The 20,499-nt window shown below is 44.3% G+C and overlaps 1 protein-coding gene across 11 annotated transcripts in view; it reads right to left on the bottom strand.

The window, feature by feature from the left end:
* Window positions 1-853: 853 nt before the first annotated feature.
* Window positions 854-20,499, bottom strand: part of Lrrfip2 (LRR binding FLII interacting protein 2) — a 107,106-nt gene continuing 87,460 nt past the window's right edge. For 4 of the 11 annotated variants that reach the window (XM_052722360.1, XM_052722350.1, XM_052722352.1 and 1 more), the window contains 8 exons: window positions 20,232-20,324; window positions 14,655-14,756; window positions 14,282-14,420; window positions 11,989-12,038; window positions 8,267-8,387; window positions 5,632-5,711; window positions 4,373-4,477; window positions 854-3,804 (listed from right to left, as the gene is read on the bottom strand). In XM_052722360.1, the coding sequence (XP_052578320.1) occupies window positions 3,694-3,804; window positions 4,373-4,477; window positions 5,632-5,711; window positions 8,267-8,387; window positions 11,989-12,038; window positions 14,282-14,420; window positions 14,655-14,756; window positions 20,232-20,324 (801 nt within the window). In that variant the 3' untranslated portion in view covers window positions 854-3,693. The remainder of the gene's footprint in view (window positions 3,805-4,372; window positions 4,478-5,631; window positions 5,712-8,266; window positions 8,388-11,988; window positions 12,039-14,281; window positions 14,421-14,654; window positions 14,757-20,231; window positions 20,325-20,499) is intronic. The other 7 variants (XM_052722354.1, XM_052722351.1, XM_052722355.1 and 4 more) reach the window with 2 other exon arrangements.

The raw sequence follows: 20,499 nt of genomic DNA, 5'->3' as shown, positions 1-20,499 counted from the left end.
AAAAAAAAAAAAAAAAAAAGTCCTGAGCACGTATATGCTGGTCTGTCAACTTGATTGGATTTAGAGTAACTGGGAAAGACACTTGGGCATGCCTGTGACAGTGTTTCCAGGGCAGATAACTGGTCAGGGAAGACTTACCTTCAAAGTGGGCAGTAGGCAACTTTCAGTAGTCCAGATAAGAGAAGATCTCAGGAAAAGTGTACACCTGCCTTTATCCATCACTGGCGTTGTCTTCAGAGTCTCAACTTCTTCACCCTTCCAAGGTGGAAACAATACCAAGACTCCTCTCCAGGGACCTTCTAGGCTTTTGATGCCAGATTGGGCCTACAAAGGCATCCAGCCTTGTGACCTGAGCAGCTACCAAGTTTTCTACCTCTCCAGCTTGCAGACACCATCCTTGGACTGCCTAGTCTTTTCTTTGTAAATCCCTTTATACAGCCCATGAATTTTGTTCCTGTAAGAACCTGTCTAAAAGTTACTGGTATAACAAGTACGGACGGACAGCCAAGGGTGGTTGACTTGAAAAACTTGCCATGTGGTGTATAAGCCTTGGAACAGGTGTACAAGAGGGATGTGGAAAAGTCTGGAGTTAAGGCAAGGGAGCACAGTAATACTGTAAACAGAACTTAATGGGTGACTCTAGTGGGGGTGAAGAAGAAATGCATCCAGTGGGGGCATGGCTCATGTGGCTTGAGAGGGGAAGCAAGGACTGGAGTGGGATCTAGGCTGTTTGTGTTACATTCTGGCAAAGACCCGGCTTTGTCTTTTCTCATGTCTTTGAGTAAGGCTGAATTCAAAAGTAATGGATTAAGTTGTTTGGCAGAGGCAATTTCAAGACAGCTTAACCTCTGGGTGGTGTCATGGTTATCACTGTGTTTATTGAGGTTGATAATGACAATGCAAAACAGAAAGATGAAAACTACGCAGTCTGGTGAGAAAAAACACTAACAAGGAGGATGAACATGTTTAAAGTTGTAGAAAAGGAGGGTGCAGACAAAGAATCCATAATTGTTAGAGATGAACAGAGCTAGAGAGACCTTACACTTTGTGCTGGGCCGTGGCAAAGGTGCCCTGAGGGTCCACTCACTGAATGAAGCTCCAGCATGTAGAGATGCAAATTCTCTTGACAAGTGTGAACCGAGTGCCAAGGAAAAGGTTCCCTGCTTGAGAACCATCTGCCAAATCCTGCCCATGAATTCTGCCACACCTTCCCTGTCATGATGGAGTTTAAACTGGGAGCCAAATCAATCCATCCATCCAGTCAACAGTAAGAGAAGTAAGAAGACTTACTGTCCGTAGTCAAGGCTAATTTACTAGTAGGGACAAAGTTCAGAGCATCCTTGCCCAGCCTTCTAACTGGTCAGAGTTAACCTAGCCCACCTAGTGGCTCTCAGCGTGTTTCTAGGTGTTCTGGTTTGGAGGATTCTGGGGAAGCAAAAGAGACAGCAACTATCTTGCCCTTCTCTGGCTTTATCTTTTTTTCCTCCTAAGTCATTCTGTTTGGGAGTTACTTTGGAATTGAGGAATAACAGGACTGGTGACTCCCAAATAACACTCCTAGGACAGATTATCCCTCAAAATGAGAAACTACTAACAATAATGAGGTTGCACTTTGGAGGGGGAAATGATGATGTCATGGAAACCATCAAGAGATGTCAGCACCACTTCTCCAGAGCCTTTCACAGGACCTGAACTTAATTACCAGCCAGACCACTGGCCTGCCAAGATGATTTGCTTCATCAGCAGTGCATACCCCAACTGTCTCCTTTGTTCCCTCTTTTAAACCGTTAACACTTTGAAATTAATTTGGGGTTCCAGAACCCTTTTATCTGTTCTTCCCAACACAGCCACATGAAATGAATCTTTCTTTGCCTTCACTACTCAACTGTGGTAACTTGCCTGGGGTGGGTGGTCAAATCTAGTATACTGGGAGTTAGCCAGGGCTTTCTCTAAAACCAGTAATAAAAATAAAGCTCTTCAGTGTCCAGATAACTGTAGCCCTGCCTCAGCAGAAATAAAGCACTCAGCCTAAGAATGAATGCCTAGGGGTTTAAAGTAAAGCACAGACCACAGGAGGCAATGAAGAAGGGCCCAGGGAAAACAACGTATTGTAGGGAAGAAATAGAGCCATTTCATCTGGAAAAGACTAGAACAACTGGGGCCAGGGCTTCTCAGAAGAGGTTCATGAGCCCAGGATGGGTACAGGTTTAGTGGTACCTTCTCCATGTAAAGAGCTGGATCACCTGATCAGCAATAAGCTAAGTCTACATTTGCGCCCCTACCCATACAACTATAGTTCCCATTAGGAAATAAATGCACAGGATGCTCTCAACTCAGGACAGTTTCCATATCCTAAGAATGAAGGGCTAGTGACTGAAGAAGGGAACAACTATCATTCACTTTTTAGTTAACTTTATTCTCTAGTTGCAAGTCTAGATTTATTAAGAGGCTTTGATTCATTAGACTTTTTCCTCAATATAGCTTCTTTGTAAACACTTTGAGCTACAGTAATCATTCCCATGAAACCACCTTGATTCTGACAAAAGAATCGCAAACCCTATGAAGAGGCTACAGTAGGGGGAGGGAATATCTTGAACTGGGCTCTTTAAAAATGAAATTAAAGTTCTTAAGCATTTTTATTCTAGAACCAGGCATGATGGATGATACATGCCTGGAATCCCAGCACTCTAAGAGGCCCAATGACAATGACTAGGAGGAGGAGGCCAACCTGGGCTACATAGACTCTGTCTCTTAAAAAACTAAACAAAAAAAAAAGTTCTATGCTCTGGAATATCTCATCTTGAGAAAAGAACAGGGTAAGACAGGACCATACATGGCTGACATGATTCGTCCTAAAAAGCGTCTGTAACCATAACTGTGGTACCAGTCCTGGCTGGCAGAAAGGTGTGTTTAATAGTTCTCCAGGCAGATTTCCTCCCTGCCTGGACTGCCGCCCCCCCCCCCCCCCGCCCCCCCCTCAGCCCTCAAGCTTGTCTGAGGTTTCAGTTCACAAATAAGCAGCAGATGAAAGTCCTAGGAACAGCACAGTGGATACGGAGACTAAGGACCCTACTCTTTTAAGAGTATGAGCCTAGACGTCCTCTGCCCCATGCAATAAAGTTTAATATACACTCCCCATATCTTTTCCTAACATTTTTATATAAATTTAAATATCTTACAAAAAAAAAAAAAAGGCTTTTTCCTCCGAACATATAAATTTGAGTGAAACACAGACTCCCACCCCTGAATACTTGCTCACTGAAATATAAATGCTCTGGTAAGAGGAGGAATCTTGGCCACTTGGTCTCTGAAGCCCGTATCACACCGTGGAGAAGGCACTTGTGTTTTTGAGGTCTCCAGCAAGTGTCTCAGCACTCAGAATGGCCATCCTCCAGAACCCACACCAAGGCCTCCCAAGTGCCCAGTCAGTGAGGCAGCTGGAGGAAGATGGTGAGAAAACGTGATTCTAGAATGTTGAAAATTAAAAATAAAAAGCACAGACTAGTTCTCACTATAGAAGTGAGCTACAAACAAAATCCAAATTCATGACGATTAAACCTGCTTCATTCTCATAAATTATAAAATACAAAGGTGGCTGTTTAATGACGAGACTCAGACAGTACTAGAAGGGCTTGTGTCAATATACAAAAGAGTCAGTGTCTCCGGGCAAGGCCCTCGGAGCAGCACCCAGGCCTACTGCTGGGCTAGAAGGGCCGTCCTGTTGGCCTTCATCTTCTCTAGACGCTTTGCCAGGTGGCTGTTGGTCATCTCCATCTCCTCGATCTTGTCCAGTGCTGTCCGTAGCTGGAGACAAAGAGCACAGTCACTTTATGTGGTCAGAAGAAAGCCCAGCATCTCTTCCTTTCTGCTTTCTGGGAAACGGAGCTCTGCTAATAATGATAGCCATGCATGGGGGTCCCCAAACAGCTGCCACCTTTCTCCAGGCAGCTAGAGGCCTCAACAGTGGTGCTGAGGATTGTAAAGCCACAAAACAAAATGTGTAAAGGCTGCAAAAACTGATGTCATCTGAAGCAAAACCCCAAAATACATTTTTACATGCTGCCTTACCAAAGTCAATGGCAGCCACTGTGCAGGTCCAAAGTCTGTACGATGGGCAAGTGGCTCCACTGTTCCTTTATTTTGGGGTTTGGTTATTTGAGACAGGGTCTCATTGGGTATTTATGGCTGGCCTAGAACTCGCTCTGTAAATCAGGCTGCCCTCAAACTAACAGATTGGCCTGCCTCTGTCCCAAGTGCTGGGATTAAAGGCGTGCGCCCCCACACTTGACTCAAGATTTCTTGTGTCGTGTGAATTTTCCCACAGACTTCCTTTGTAGGAATGTGTTCTCCAGGAAGCGTGTTGGCACAGTACCTCTCGCTGGAGCTTCCTCTTCTCTGCTTTCAGCTCATCTTCAATTTTCTCAGCATTCTCAGCAGCAGTTTTGTACCGCAGCACCTGCCCCTCAAGCCGGCTGATCTGTAAAGAGGAGCACACAGGCCTCTAGGGTTTGCCACCACTGCTTGGCAGCCAAGATGGAAACTCAGTGTCACTGGGGAGCCCAGGAGCCCAGGAGAAGTACAATCGCAGAGTCATTCACTATAGGGCCAATTTCCCATGTTAAGTCTTCAGGCATTTGAAATGTACAGAAGGAATATTTTTCTAAAGAGGCCCTGTTTTAAAATTCTCTAGAAATAGCTTTTTTAAAAATGACAGCTACAAAGTACTATGTTTAAGAAAATATTACACCTGTTTATTTACTGTGTGCACATAGAGGTCTGTGCTGGTTTTATGTCAAATTGGCACAAGCTAAAGTCATCTGAGAGAGGAGTCCTCAAGTGAGAGAAGCCCTCCGTAAGATTCGGTTGCAGGCAAATCTATAGGGCATTTTCTTTCTTTCTTTTTGGTTGAGACTGGGTTTCTCACAGTCCTGGCTGTCCTGGAACTTGCTCTGTAGACCAGACTGGCCTCGAACTTCGTGTTCGCCAACTCCATCCAGCTGGGCATTTTTCTTAATTAGTGATTGATGGGGGAGGGGTCCAGCCCATTGTGGGTGGTGCCATCCCTGGGCTATTTGTTGTGGGTTCTAAAAGAAAGCAGCCTAAACAAGCCAAGAGGATCAAGCTAGTAAGCAGCACCCCTCCATGGCCTCTGCTTCCAGGTTCCTGCCCTGCTTGAGTTCCTGCCCTCACTGTTTTTGATAATGAACTGTTATATGGAAATGTGAGGAAATAAACTCTTCCCTTCCCAAGTTGCTTTTGATCATGGTGTTTCGGCACAGCAATAGAAATCATAACTAGGACAGGATAAGACAACATGTGGGAATCAGTTGTCTACAGCTGTGTGGGTCTTGGGGATCAAACTCAGATCTTTAGGCTTGGCAGCAAGTGTCTGCTATGCCATCCTGCTGGCCCAGTCCTCCATTTTTAGAACAAACACGAAGTTGAATTTCCCCACCAGGTGTGCTCTGGTGGCTTTTCAGCTGTAATGCAGAGCGTTTGAAGAGAGAGATCCAGTGGCCAAGGCCACCTACAGAAATTCAAAGGTCTAACCACTTTGATGCAAGAGGCTGAGAGGCATTTGATAGCATTTAATGGCATCTAAATCATTTGCTGCTTCACAGAAGTACTTACACTTTGTTCCAAGGTGGTTATGTCTTGTTCTGCTTTGGAAAGCTTGAATTTGTATTCACTAATTTGTCTATTGGCATCTCCTAAAACAGAAGATAATAATGAATTACACTCATCTCCAGAACTGAAGCTGTGACATAGCATATAGAGGACATGCAGTTCAGGTTCTGGACTCTATGTACTACAAGATAACTCCTGCACCCCCGCTCAGCAGTATCCCTAGGGCCAAACAAGTTGTTCTTTCCCTCCAAATCAGTGGTTCTCAACCTGTCGGTCAAGACCCCTTTGGAGGTCACGTATCAGATATTTATGACTCATAGCAGTAGCAAAATTACAATTATGAAGTAGCAATGAAATAATTTTATGGTTGGGGGTCACCACAACATGAGGAAGTGTGTTAAAGGGTCCCAGCATTAGGAAGGTTGAGAACCACTGCTCTAAATGCATGTGAACAGAGCGTTGAGAAAGGAAGTTCACAGGGTGGCAATGGCCCTGCAGCCTCTGGGCCCCCTGTTTCTCTGAACCCAGCCCTGTACCTTCTAGTTCTCAGGCAGTGTTTCTGCTCTCTCACACACTGATTCAATTCTTCACCAGCCTCAGTAAGATGCACTCGTCTCCATAACTCAGGAACTGTAACTTCTTCCCTTGCTCATCTTATCTGCATTCTTTTTATGATAATTATGTTCTGTAATATGTTTGTGTATGTAAAGAGGGGGTCCTGCCTAGTCTTCTTAAATTTATGGACCTAGCCAAATGTTTTGCATTCTATGCTTCAATAAACCTGAGATAAATGCTTTTCAATAATATGGTGATGTTATAGTTATAGCCACAAATCATTAGATGTACATCATTCCCAAGAAATAAAGAGCTTAGAAGTTTAGAAATGGGGGTGGGGTTAAAATTCCCACCAGGATCCTAAAGTCTTCACCCTTTGAAGATTATACAGTTGCAAAGTCTATAGAACATACATCTAAGTCACCAAAGGAAAAATTCAAAAAACTCTAGAACATTCCTCTATTTCCACATGAACAATAGGAGGCCTACCTATGCAGTGTTCAGTGCAAGCAGTTTTGCTGACTGGACAGTTACTATTACCTTAACAGGAACCACAGGAGGTGGCACCTCCCTGTAACCCCAAATGCTAGCCCTTGGGTGGCTAAGACAAGAGGATCATGAGTTTGAGGCCAGCCTGAGCTGCACAATGAGACTATTTCAAAAAATGGGATAGAGCTGCTATCTCTCCGGGCCACCTCTGGTCGTGGAGAGAACTTTCCATTCATGAGCTCTACAAGAGAAGTTACAGTCCTGTTTTTATATTCAAATCTCCAGTAACCTATTGGTTATGAAAATGTGCAGCTACTTTATCACTTTCAAACACTGATTCCTTCCTGTGTACAAGTCTGTTCACTCACTCTTGTATGTTTCTGAAACCCTACTCACTACAGGTCCAGTTGCTGTTCAGAGCTAGCAGCTGCTCACATTGTCCTCGGCAGTCAGTCCTGGCTGCCATGTGCTGCTCGGGTCATTTAACCTCCACCTGTAAAGCCCACCTCTAACATCTGCTTGGCTCCAGGAAACAGTCACACAAAAGCTACTTTGTTCCTCTTCAGCTTGGTTCCTTTCAAATTTGCGGCTTTTGCAATCTTTCAAAATCTACTTGTGCCCTCTGGGACTACTGGCATCCACTATACTGGTCAAGCTCACCCTACTAGGCTCCTAACTAGCCTTCCCACCTTCTGTCACCTTCCTGTCCCGCCAAAGTGAGATTCTAGAACAAACTACTCATCAAGGAACAAACTACTCATCAAGGAATATGAGAGACCTGAGGTCCAAAAAAAGTAATACTAACCACATAAGTTATTACTAATAAGCTTCAACCCCCAAATTCTTCCATTCATCCTCCGTCCAATTGTTAATATGAAAGGGACACAGATAGCCAAGATTTTAAAATACATTATCAGTAAAGCCCCTACAAATTACAAAAATAAAAGCCCCATATTGTAAGTTACACATCACTACCAACAGGGCAATAATAAGAATGGATGCTGGGACAACTCTACTGTGGTATGTAGGGTGAATACAGTAGATAGACACTTAAAAACAAGATGGGGCCAAGCACAGTAGCACACACCTTTAATCCCAGCACTTGGGAGGTAAAGGCAGGTGGATCTCTGAGTTCTAGGCCAGCCCAGTCTACATAGTGATTTCAGGCTAGCCAGGACTATGTAGAAAGACCCTCTCTCAAACAAACCAACAATATGGGGTCAAAAGGAAATATAATTTGTATAAACAGACTATATCTTGTAGCCTTGCTTTTAATTTCATGTAAAGATGAATTTTTGTTAAAAACTAGTAAATTTCAGAAACTCAACATTAATGAGCTGGTCTTAAATCTTCAATTTTCCAAGATGAATTCCAAAGAAAAAGCGTAAATGGAAGAGGGACCCACACAGGCGCTCAGACATCACATGTGGGCAGGGACTGGCCCATGCCATCCCTGGGACTCACAGGTGAGCAGAGTCCCTGTTCAGCTCTTAAGAGGTCAGGACCACTCTCCTGGACTCCAGCAGCCCACCTCCACCTCTGTTCCAGGGATACATGCTACATACCAGTGCAGACTGGCCTGTCTGGTACCTACTCTGCATCTCGATGAACTGCAAATCTGAGCCATTCTGCAGTCCTGCCAGGTCCCCAGATGTGCCATCATTCCTGGAACACTTCTGCCGTTCCTCTTCTAACTGCAGCTTCAGCTTTCTAATCTGAAATGGAAACAAAAGTCACCAGTGAGATCAGTGTCTGTCTGTTTCTTTATCTCTTTCTTTGGGGATACTGGGGGTGAAGCCCAGGGACTCAGGCATGCTAAGCGAACACTATGACAGCTGTAGCCATATCCCTCTTTTTTTACTTTGAAATAGGTTCTCACTAAGTTGCCCAGACTGGCCTTGCACTCACTCTTCAGATCAGGGAGACCTTGGACTTGTGATTCTCCTTCCTCAGCCTCCCAAGTACTTGTGATTGCAGACCTGTGTCACCAGGCCTGGATGGAAGATAAGTGTCTTAAGTTTGTATGTGCCGATGCATATATGGAGGCCAGGGGTCTACATCAGATGCCTTCCTCAGTTGGTCTTCATGTTTTTGAGACAAGGATCTCACCAAGCCTGAAGCTAATCAATTTGGCCTGGCTGGCTCGCTAGCAAACTCCAGTGAACCTCCTGTGTCCACCTCTCCAGTGCTGGTATTACAGACACATGCTGCAGTTGCCTACTGCTGGGAATTCAGATCCAGGACATGACTGCACAGCTACTGCTGCAGTGACTTTACCAGCTTCCAACCCCATTCTCTTAAAGGAGGTAACTGGTCCAGTGGCCATCACATACAACAAAGCAGATCCTTATTATTATTAGCAAGTCATACAAATCACTCAAACAGTTTTTCCTAAGACAAGAATGGCTCTAGGCATTTGATATAAACTGATATAAACAGAAAGGAATGGGCCTCAGAAACCAGGTGTCTCAATAAAGACTTCTACTCTTTATTACTTACTTGTGTGTGTTTACACAACAGTACACTTTTGAATATTTTTTTCTTAGTCTTATTAAAATGAATCCTTTCATGGGTAGATAGGACTTTTTGTCTAGTTTTTTAGAGATAAATTGAACACTTAGAGAACTTTAAATATTCAAATTAATTGGAAGCACAAATGTCTGGCTTTCCCAGTTTCCTTAACTCTGCTGCCCGAGATTAAAAGGAAGCTGAGAACAAGCTTTGCCACTGTCCAATGGGAAGGGCAAGTGCTAATTTCACACTCAGTGAATGCATACTTCCCAGGCACCTCTGCCCTTTGCACACATATGGGTTTGCCTTGAGAGAAGTGGGTTGTTATCCCATCATTCCTACCACACCCCAAAAGGGGCATCCCTCTTCTTCAGCACTCTTACCCAAAGGCCCTGTGCCATACCTAACCTTACCCCGCTACACACACAAACTTCTCCAATGCTTCTGGAAGCATCAGCCTGCCACCAGCTGATGCTCCTGCCACAGCCTCATCTCAGAGTACACTTTTCACCTTAGTACTCTCACAGAGCCCTGCAGTTCTTAGAGCCCCACTAAGCACTACAGCTTTTGTCTTCATAGGCTCCTACCTCAGCCTGGAAATGGAATAGTGCTCTCAGGCTTTCCTTGCTGGTGCTGAACTATCCTGTAGTCATACTTCCTAGAAGTCCCCGTTCTTAATCTTACCTGTTGAGATTCATATCTAACTGCCTCACATCTTCACTGGTGTACTGTGCCTCTGTCCTGTTAGCTCCCAAAACTACCCTCTATCTTGGCCATTTCAATACACATCTAGAGTAGTGACATGCTCCCATAATGCATCCCTGATTCTGGAACACCTCCCCTTCAAGGATCCTGCCATCTACCTCTTTTTGCCCTTGGCCTTCATGTAACACATAATAACAGACTTCAACATTTGATAGTCATACTCCCTAAGTTATTTAGTTCCACATACTCTAACCACGACTGCTGATCCCCCCGTTCATTCTCTCTATACCCTAACCCGAATATCCTTCAGCCACACTCACTTCCAGTCATTGATCTATCTTCTTTCTACTACAGCTGATCTCTACTTAGAGGTCCTCTCAACACTGCTCATTCAGCTTGACTTCTAGGTCCAACCTGATCACCGCAGTCTTACATGCCCACCACATCCCTTGTCCTAGCTATGTCTAACTGTCTTGACTACATGCCTGCCACACAGCTGAATGTCACTAGAGAAACACACGATAAATGTGTTCACAGAAACTTCACATACAACACTGCTTAATTCTATTGCCTGACCTCTCTCTACTAAGGCCTACCAGGGCATGGATTTTTCAAATAAACCCACAAATCTGATTATTCATCCAAATTTCCTATGTGCCATGAATAATGTATTAAACAGTAGAGTATCACTTGCCATTTGCTTACTGACTGAATAGGAGTGAAGAAAGAGTAACTAAAATCACTCAAGTTTTTCTAAACTAAAGACTAGAATCAACAGGCGCTGCTATCACGCTTGAAAACTTCTAAACACATCACTGTGAGATTTCAAGATACTAGAGAGAAAGAGAATAGGACAGAAGCTTACAGAGGAAAAGAAAAACATCACCTATGAGAGATCAAATCTCAAAATGTCCTCGAAATTGTTTATTATTATTATTATTTATTGAGTGTTCATGCACATACACAAAAACATACTCTTCTGGAGGTCAGAGGACAGCCTGGAGGAGTCAGTTCTCGTGTGCTACTTTCAGGTGGGTTTTAGGAATTGAACTTAGGTCGTCCCGCCCGCCCGCCCGCCCAGCACACACTTTGCTCACTGAGCCATGTCACAGCCTGTCCTCACAATTCTGAACAACTGTCTTCAAGGACAGGACAGTAAAGGAAGAGATTTTTAAAAGTCTGAGGGAAAATGACACGTTCAGGCCTTCAAAGGCATGAGAAATTACCAGCCCACATGCTCTTTCCTCAGGAAGCTACTGGAATATAAAAAATAAGAGTGAATGAAAGAGGAAAGGAGAAAAGCCGAGAAAAGGGAAGCCAACCCAAAGCACAGGCAGAGAAAGTCCCCACAGGCTTGAAGGACAGTCCCAGCAGCACAGAGTGAACAAGCTGCTAGTTCAGACTGAGCAGTCAGAGACTGAGAGATGGAGCCAGGGAACCTGCTATGGATCAGAAAACTGAGTGGGCTTAAACTACTGCTTAAAACAGGGGCTAACTGTATGATGATAAACACAAGAAAAGCCACCCAGAACAGAGGATGGCTCCCTATGGAGCCAACGTTCAGAGTCCTGCAGAGAGAAACAAACTGGCTGGTGAGAGGCTACAGGAACAGGAAGTATGCCCATGTGTGGCAGAGGTCTGTCTTCCACAGAGGACTGTCAACAGATGGTCCCTTTAAGGAGTAGCCTCATGAAGTCAGTGACTCTCACAAAGGGGCAGCTGAGAGAGGACAGAGATGGTCAGGGTGGGGGTAGAAGGGCTGAGCAACCAGCTTTGCATGCATCCCATACATTTTTAAAGACAATATCAATTAGCTTTTCTTCCTTTAAATGTTATTTGAGTACTACAGTTAAGAAATACCTTTTTATTTTATTTTATTTTATTTTATTATGTATCTCTGGCTGTCCTGGAACTCTCTATGCAGACCGGCTAGCTTCAAACTCACAAAGATCCACCTGCCTCTGCCTCCTAAGTGCTGGGATTAAAGGCGTGCACTACTACACCCAGCAATGTATCTAATTTCTAGTGAACATTTAATTTATTAGCATTTTACTGCCTATCTTAGATGAACTAATGGTTTCAGATGAGCAGACATCTCACCTGTGACAGGAGCTCCTCCTTTTCTCCAGCAAGTTTCCGTAGCCTCACATCTGGAACAAGTGGGAAGCTGTAAACTGGACTTGGAAAGGTTTTCACAAATAGCCAGCATCTACTAAATTACATTGTTTACATTCTAAACATGAAAAGAAGCAAAGGCCTTAACTCCAATCAAAAGAATACTTTATTCTCCCAAACATACTCCTAGCTGGTGACAGTTATGACATCAAATATCTGCTTCCAGAGCAGTGACTTTCTGCCTAGACACAAACTGGAGTCCATTTTGTCCACAAAGAGGAAACCATTTTGTTGTTGTTGTTGCAAAAACGTGCAAGCTTTTCCCAGTTGTCTTCAGAGGCTCCCAGCCTTGGTGGGGAGCAGAACACGGAACAGGAGTGGGCCCCGGAGTGCGGGTCAAGGCCCTGCATAACGCTGGCACCAATGAGCCTGCGATGGCCAGTGGAGCAGGTGAGTGAGAGCTCTAAGACTGGTGTGAAACTGAGAGAGCCTCGTGGATCCGAAAACCCGGAGAGGCTTCAACTGTTGTTTAAACCTGTGGCTAATCTAGTGCTGAACACAAGAAACCAGGGTAGGGAACTGGGTTCCAGCCTAGGCAGATGCGCAGGGCTGCTGCTTCCAGGCGGGAACAGGCCCCCTGGGCTGAGGAGACACCACCAGTTCAGCTAAAGCAGCAGCTCCCAGTTGGCCAATGGCCCATAATAAATGAGGGGCGGACATGTCAGTTCCAGTTCCCTTAGCACCCAAAGAGGTAGAAGAACCCCAGAGATGCCCATTGCTGTCTTCAGCTCTATCCACTATCAGGCTGTAACAGCTATGGATGGGAACGAACAAAATGGTAAAGTTACATGATTTTTGTTTTGTTTTGTTTTTGTATGGTTTTTGAGTTTGGGCTTTGCGAATGACAATGTCATCTCAAATGCCAAAGGTGAGCATGCCTGCATGGGTTTCCCTTCTAGCTCACTTGCATCCTCTATCAACAATTAATTATATTTCTAGAATTCTACATGAGACAACATGTAGGCCTTAACTCCAATCAAAAGAATACTTTATTCTCCCAAACATACTCCTAGCTGGTGACAGTTATGACATCAAATATCTGCTTCCAGAGCAGTGACTTTCTGCCTAGACACAAACTGGAGTCCATTTTGTTAAAAGAGGAAACCATTTTGTTGTTGTTGTTGCAAAAACGTGCAAGCTTTTCCCAGTTGTCTTCAGAGGCTCCCAGCCTTGGTGGGGAGCAGAACACGGAACAGGAGTGGGCCCCGGAGTGCGGGTCAAGGCCCTGCATAACGCTGGCACCAATGAGCCTGCGATGGCCAGTGGAGCAGGTGAGTGAGAGCTCTAAGACTGGTGTGGATCCGAAAACCCGGAGAGGCTTCAACTGTTGTTTAAACCTGTGGCTAATAGTTAAGACTACTAACTTGAAGACAGTTTAGCCTGTGCTGCTCTTGTAGTGCCTCACACTCCCTTAAGAAAACTACACACACCGGGCAGTGGTGACACGTGTACGCCTTTAATCCCAGCACTTGGGAGGCAGAGCCAGGCGGATCTCTGTGAGTTCGAGGCCAACCTGGGCTATAGAGCGAGATCCAGGACAGGCACCAAAACTACACAGAGAAACACTGTCCCAGAAAACCAAAAAAAAAAAAAAAAAAAAACTACACACACACACAAACAAGGTAAAAGAAAAAAATTTAAATTAAAAATTTTTTTTAAAATTAATGTAAGCTGATGGCACGGTATCTATCTGTGTTATTTCTCTTCCCCTAGATTTGTTGTGGGGACAGTGGCTGGGCCCCTTTGTGACTTTCTGGAGAGGTGTTGTTAGATTCTCTAAGGGTCCATTTTAACAGGCCTGGATCCTGCCCTGGAAGTCACACTTCAATATGTGCCTTCTCCATCATCCATTTCTCGCTTTAAGAAAAGTGGTGGCCAAAGAGCTGTAGAGCCCTGGGGTAGGCTTAGACTCTAAATCCAGGTGGGCGAGGAAGAAGCTAACCCCATGCTAGCAAGTCCCCGCAGCCCTGAGCTCCCCGGGATGGGCAGCTGGACTCTGCACAAAGTCTGTTGTAGGTGAAAGGCGATGTGTATGCACCTGCAATGCTTCCATCAGTGCTAACCCACACGATGACTCCATTTCTGCTTTCCCAAGATCAAGAATGTCAGAGACAATGTGTCCAGATTCTTGTCTAAATAGCCGTATACTGCCTCCCACCCCTACCCTGGGCTTGAAGCCCAACATCAATCTAAAACGGAATACCAAGCAGTGTCTTACCTAGTGGCCCTTCTCCTGCTGACTCCAAGACCTGAGCAGCTTCCTGAGACACAGCAGTAATGGCTCCAACCACAACAGGTTCATCATGATTGACATCACCATTGGGAGTGCTGTCTGGGATTATAACTAAGCCATGTTTCTGTGGGGAAGAAAAAACCTACCATTACAAGCAGTAATCCACACAGAAACTATAAGTTCTGTTGAGACATCTCTGCAACAATGTTTGTTAGCCATGGGTAAGAACTAGTTAGATTAGTTATGTGATATACCTCTGTGGAAGAACTAGCTCAATCCATCATCGTATCAAGGCTGTTGTTTATGGGCAGCAAAGAACTAAGGCAAGAGCAGGGGAAGAAGGCCCAGGCCGACGTACCTCTGCCGTCCTCACTGTCTCCTGCAGGTCAGCCAGCTCCTCTCTGAGCACATCTCGCTCATTCCTGAGGCAGGTAATGTGTTCCTTCTGTTTCTCTAGGGCCTGGTTTTAGGCAGGGTAGCAAGGGAAAGAACAGCATCGAAAAAGAGCAAGAGAAAGGTGACTAATCCAATAAGCAGGTAAGGCCTACAAGCAGAAGGTTAGAAGTGTGGAGACAGTGGCCAGGCAGGGAGGGAGCAGCCTGTGTGCACAGTAGCAGAATGGTTTAAACAGAGAAGAGCCCTCATGCATGAACTTGGAAGACGCGCTCATCACATGAAGATCATCTTTACACACAAAAATTTCCTGCATAATTTCCTCAGTATATTTTCATTTGGTCAACAACAACAAAAACCCAACACATTTTATTTCATCTTTAACAGAAGTAGTTTAGTTAAGAATATGCTTGTTAAAAATGAAGATGGTTTGGGAAAAAGAGCAAGTCTGGATAAGTTATTTAAATACTGGCTGTCTGCTTGTTCTCCAGTGTTAGCAAGATACTCAGTTACCACTTGGCCCAAGACAGCTCAGCTCCAAAGGAATTCTCTACAACCTATGGTAATTGGTTTTCTGTTAAAAATTAGTTTATACTTATAAAGTGAGTGGGGTCAGGAGTTTCAAATCTAGCTTTGGGGACTTGACATATCAGAATCCACCCATCTGGCAAACAGGAGGCCTAACAGTGGCACCCCTTAGGAGGCACCCTGGGCTTGGAGTACTGCTCGCACTGGCAGGCTGCACGGAGGGTTGGGAAAGGCAGGTGGGCTCTCCTCGGGAGCCTCCCTGTTTCCTGCATCAGAGCTTTCAGGACAGCAGCACAGGCAGAAGAAGGAAGCTACTTTGGTCATCAATAGTGAATGTGAAACCACGTTCCAACACGAAGAAGAAAGCAGGTGCCTGGTAACCTGGCGGCAGGGCTGTCTACCAGAACCCTTCCGCTATTTATTTCTCCTGATTTAATGTTTTCTCCAGCATTAACCCAATAAGGCAAGCCGTAACTTTGATCACCAGGTCAAAAAGTAGGTCAACTGCTTAGTTACTAATGGCTAGAAAGTGTTTAGTGGTTGTCCTTGTTGCTGAATCTCTAGAGGGTTTCATATTGCCTAGGCTGGCCTTCAACTTGCTATGTAGTCAAGGTTGACCTTGAACTCCTGGTCCTACAGTGAGATTAACAGGCATATGTCAACATGCCTGGCACTGATTGAGTAATTTTTATAAAAACCATTATAGTCCTATTCTGTGACCAAACTGGAAACAAGTAAGCATGACAGCACCCCCACTGTGCTGCACCGCCTGTGACAGCAGACACTGATCTGGTGATGAAGCCCTGGCTTCTGCCTTCTAGAGTGCACTTATTATCTCCTTGTCCAAAGTTACAGCAGCCCCAGGGGAGAAGTGAGTCCAGTTCATTTGGTCCTAACACCTTGCATACAGTCTGCATTCTGCTCCTTCATGGTCACCCCACATAACGCTGGGGATGTGCCCCTTAGGCAGGCCCTCTCCTCGTTTTTCACACTGTAATGTCAATCCCTACCTTCCTTTCTATAGTGGTGGAAACTCACACATCTAATGGATCTCCAATTACCTAACCACCTTACCAGCAAATGAACATTAGAACAAGCACAGCAACATTTCTTATCTGCAGGCAGTCACCCAAACCATATGGGTTATGTTAGATGTGTGTTATGGACATGGCAGTCACCTGCACCACCAGTTAGATGTGTGTTACAAAAGCATGCCATGCAGTTGTGTTATAATTACAATATGAAGCTGAGGAGGTGGTCACTTTCACGATATGCTGTGTCAATAATCCCAATGAATACAAAAGACCTCTCAGGAATAGACCAATCTCAAGTTAAGAATTCTAGCAAACACTAGTATGTGGCTTTTATGTCTCCTTCCACAATTATAGTACTGGGTTCTTGTTTTACTTCTAGATTTTAAAATTTCATCTTCCTATAATTACAGTTAGGAAAATAAAATATATCCTGTGTATTTGTTCATTTCACCACAAAGCTGGGAAGCTAGTGAAACACCTTTATAGTTGCGTCAAACATATGGGCTCTAGATCTGCAGTCCTCTGTGCCGCCTGGCCACACAACCACTGCCCTGTGCTGCAGATATCAGTACTGCCTGCAGCACATTTTTAAAGAGTAAAAAGGACATCCTTGCGAGATCTAAATAATCCTTTGTCAAAGATCTAACATCTAATTTTAGCATCAAAAAGCCAAACAGAGATGTGGAACAGGCTAAAATGCTAGGCAACAGGTTCAATAACTGCAGTTATTGAGAATGAGAATTAACGGATGCAGGCTGGCCCAGAGCCCAGGCCCTTTATGTGCACTACTCTATTCGACGTTGAGTACCTATAGAGACCTGCAAGAAGCTAGTGATAAAGGAACTGACGTCACCAAGGAAAAGTGAGAGAAAACTCAGTTTCAACCTGGGACCTGTTTCTTGATTAAGTTATTAGATTTTATTCTTGAAAATGAACCTGGAGATGAGTGATGCATTAGGTACTGAAAGCAAGCCCTTTGGAAGTAAAAGCTGGGTGTGGTGGATTCAGCCTGGTGTACACAGACTCTGTCTCAAAAAAAAAAAAAAACATGTCTAGCGATGGAGCTCAGTAGTAGAGCATTTGCCTATCAGGTGTGAGCTCCTGGGTTCTCTTCCTTAGACTTGAAAAAGCAAAAACAGACAACATAACAACACCAGACAGAGAAGTAACAAGTGTTGGTGAAGAAGTGGAGGAATCCTATCCTTTGCTCATTGCTGAGAGGAATGTGCTACGGAATACAGAATGGCTGGTCCTTAAAACAAAGTTCCTAAATGACTTAGCAATTCCACTTTGGGTTATACATCCCAAATAAAACAGAGCACGAATAAAATACCTGCACAACATATGCACAGCAGCATATTCACAACAGCCAGGGGTGGAAGCTGCTACCCAGGTGCAACTAAGAGATAAATGTGGCCGGGCAGTGGTGGCGCACACCTTTGATGCCAGCACTTGGAAGGCAGAACCAGGTGGATCTCTGTGAGTTCGAGGCTAGCCTGGTCTACAGAGTGAGTTCCAGGACAGGCACCAACACTACCAAAGAAACCCTATCTCAAAAAATTTAAAAGAGAGAGAGAGAGAGAGAGAGAGAGAGAGAGAGAGAGAGAGAGAGAGAGAGAGAGAGAGAAATGTGACACATTTGTCCATTCAGTTTCAAAAAGTAAGGATATTTGCTGAGTGTAGGTAAAGAATGCCTGGAACCCCAGAACTTAGGAGGAAATGGAAGGGTCAGCCTGAACTACACATAGTAAGATCACACACACAACTCATTCTGACACATCCTTCAATGCTGATGATGCTCTAAAGCCCTAGGATATTGTGCTCCTGTCATAAAGTAGTCATAAAGTGCTATGTGAGTCCACCTCATTGAGGAACCTAGAGTATTAACCTGGAGACAGAGTGGAGCAGTGGTGGGCAGGGGTGAGGTGGATGGCATTGCTTAGTGGGTTCCATTCGCTGGACAGGATGGGAACAGTGCACAGCAATATAGGTGAATTTAACTCCACTGAACTGTCCAGCTGTTAAGATGGTAGATCATTATTTGTAATAAACACAATTAAAAGCTAAGGGAAGTATAAACTACTGTTAAAATTAGATAAACTTTTTGAGTTATGCTGAATGAAAAAAATCTAAGTCCAAATATATTATACACAGTTTCTATTTATATAACGTTCCTTTTGTTTGTTTGTTTTTGAGACAGGGTTCTTTGTATAGCCCTGGCTGTTTAGAGCTCTGTAAACCAGGCTGTCCTTGAACTCAAAGATCCACCTGCCTCTGCCTCCCAAATGCTGGGATTAATTAAAGGCGTGTGCCACCACCACCCAGCTCCACCATTCTTAAAATGGCAAAATGACAGAGTGGCTCTGAGGGCTGGAGGCCGGGAGTAGGAAGAGTGAGTATCTATAAAAAGGAGAAGAGGAAATGCTTTATCTTCACTGTCCACAGACACGTCCTGGCTGTAACACTGTACTACATACAGAATTGCAAGATGTGACATTCTAGAGCAAAGGGTGTGTGGGCATATCTTGGTATCATTTCATACATTTGTATGTGAATCTTAATTTTCCTCAAAATAAACATTTAATTTTTCAAAAACAGTACTATTATGTATATGATGTATGAGTAGGCACACCCACACAGTAGAGGTGGAGGACCACTTATGGACTTTCCTCTCTCCTCCCACCTTCAGGTGGGTTCTGGAAATCCAGATCAATCATCACACTTGCAAGGCAAGCCCTCTACCCACTGAGCTACCTCAGCAGTTTGTAAAAGTTTACTCTTTAAAAGTTAAATACATCTTCTAGAAAACTTCAGACAATTAAAAGCCAAGTGATTTATAGCTTAGCCATCCGCATGTATATTTATACATTTCTTTCTTTTTTTTCTTTTTGAGACAGGCCACACTGGGTAACCCTGGCTGGCCTAGAACTCAATACATAGACCAGGCTAGCCTAGAACTCACGAGATCCACCTACCTGCCTTTCTCCAAATTCTGAGATCAAAGGCTGTGCCACTACAACCACCACTGGCATGTCTTTCTCGTAGGAAACCACGGTCTGTTTTAATGAGCTCCTTTAGGGGGTGTGTAGTTTTACTGTAGCTACTAAGCTAGTCCAAGATAACCAGTTTAAACTGCTAAGAAAGCCATACAAATGAGAAGTCCCAGGCCTCCCTGCCTCATGAGATGGCCATCCTAGACAAGATGTACATTTTCAACTTTTCCTCCACAACTGCCTACTCTGTGTGCCCACTCCCCCATATCACTTCACTTTTCCAAGGAAAAAAGGTATATAAATTAAGTAATTCACAATCAGAATGTCCCCTGGGAAGATGTTCTAGTTGTTGGCGGATTTTTGGAAATTTGGTAACTTAAGCTTCAGAAAATTATCTAAAAGTACCTTTAGTTCTTGACATTTCTGCCCTATGGAACTAGAGATGTGACTAGTTTTGCTACCCTCCAGCATGGTTGGAGTGTACCTGCAATGCTACACAAAGCAGTAGTGAGGGTGTTTTCCCTACCAGGCCCCAAGCTGGGGAATGCTGGGTTATAATTAGAGGTGGTGTCACAGTTTGGCAGCCCTGTGAGCTTACGTTCCTATCCATTTCCATCACTAAACTGATTTGTGATCCCCTCCTACTTTATTCACCAACAATTTACATGAAAACGTTTTCCCCATCTCCACCTCCAACTACTTTTTAATCCATACTTCTGTAAGGTAAAATAGCCAGCTATCCACAGAATCTGAATTAGATGCCTGTGGTTGCTCTGGGATAAGAATCCTTGGAGAATAAAGAACACTTCTTTTAAAGGTTTCTATTTCTGAGCATCACAAGAATGGAGTCTGGAAAGAGAAGTTCTCTCTAGGCACACTACCAGGTTTCCTAGGGAAGTCTCTGTCTTCTGTTTATTCATATTGTCTACACTTTCTTGGTCTATTCCTCAGGAATGAACTTCTCCAAAGCCCCATCTCCTCTCATACCCCAACTGTTTTATCTTTCCAAAGCAGGGTCTCTTGGAGGTCAGACACCTCTTTTGTCATGGTGTCTATTCTCTGCTGGAGGCGCTGATTCTCCTGAAGAAGAAGAAGGGGAGGGAAATAATAAAAGCAGAAAGAAAAAGCAAGGGCATTAGAAGAAGGAGAACAGAACGAGGAGGCGGCAGATGAATTTTAGGGGGTGGGGACCATGGTCAACAGAGCAGGGAAAGGTGACAGCCAGTGTCTCACTGCCTTGCCCAACAGTAAGCAA

The sequence above is a fragment of the Peromyscus californicus genome, unplaced genomic scaffold, assembly GCF_007827085.1.
Source record: "Peromyscus californicus insignis strain IS unplaced genomic scaffold, ASM782708v3 Scaffold_11__1_contigs__length_118956290, whole genome shotgun sequence".
In the NCBI taxonomy this organism is placed as follows: Eukaryota; Metazoa; Chordata; class Mammalia; order Rodentia; family Cricetidae; genus Peromyscus; species Peromyscus californicus.
This window is presented reverse-complemented; position numbering and strand designations above follow the sequence as displayed.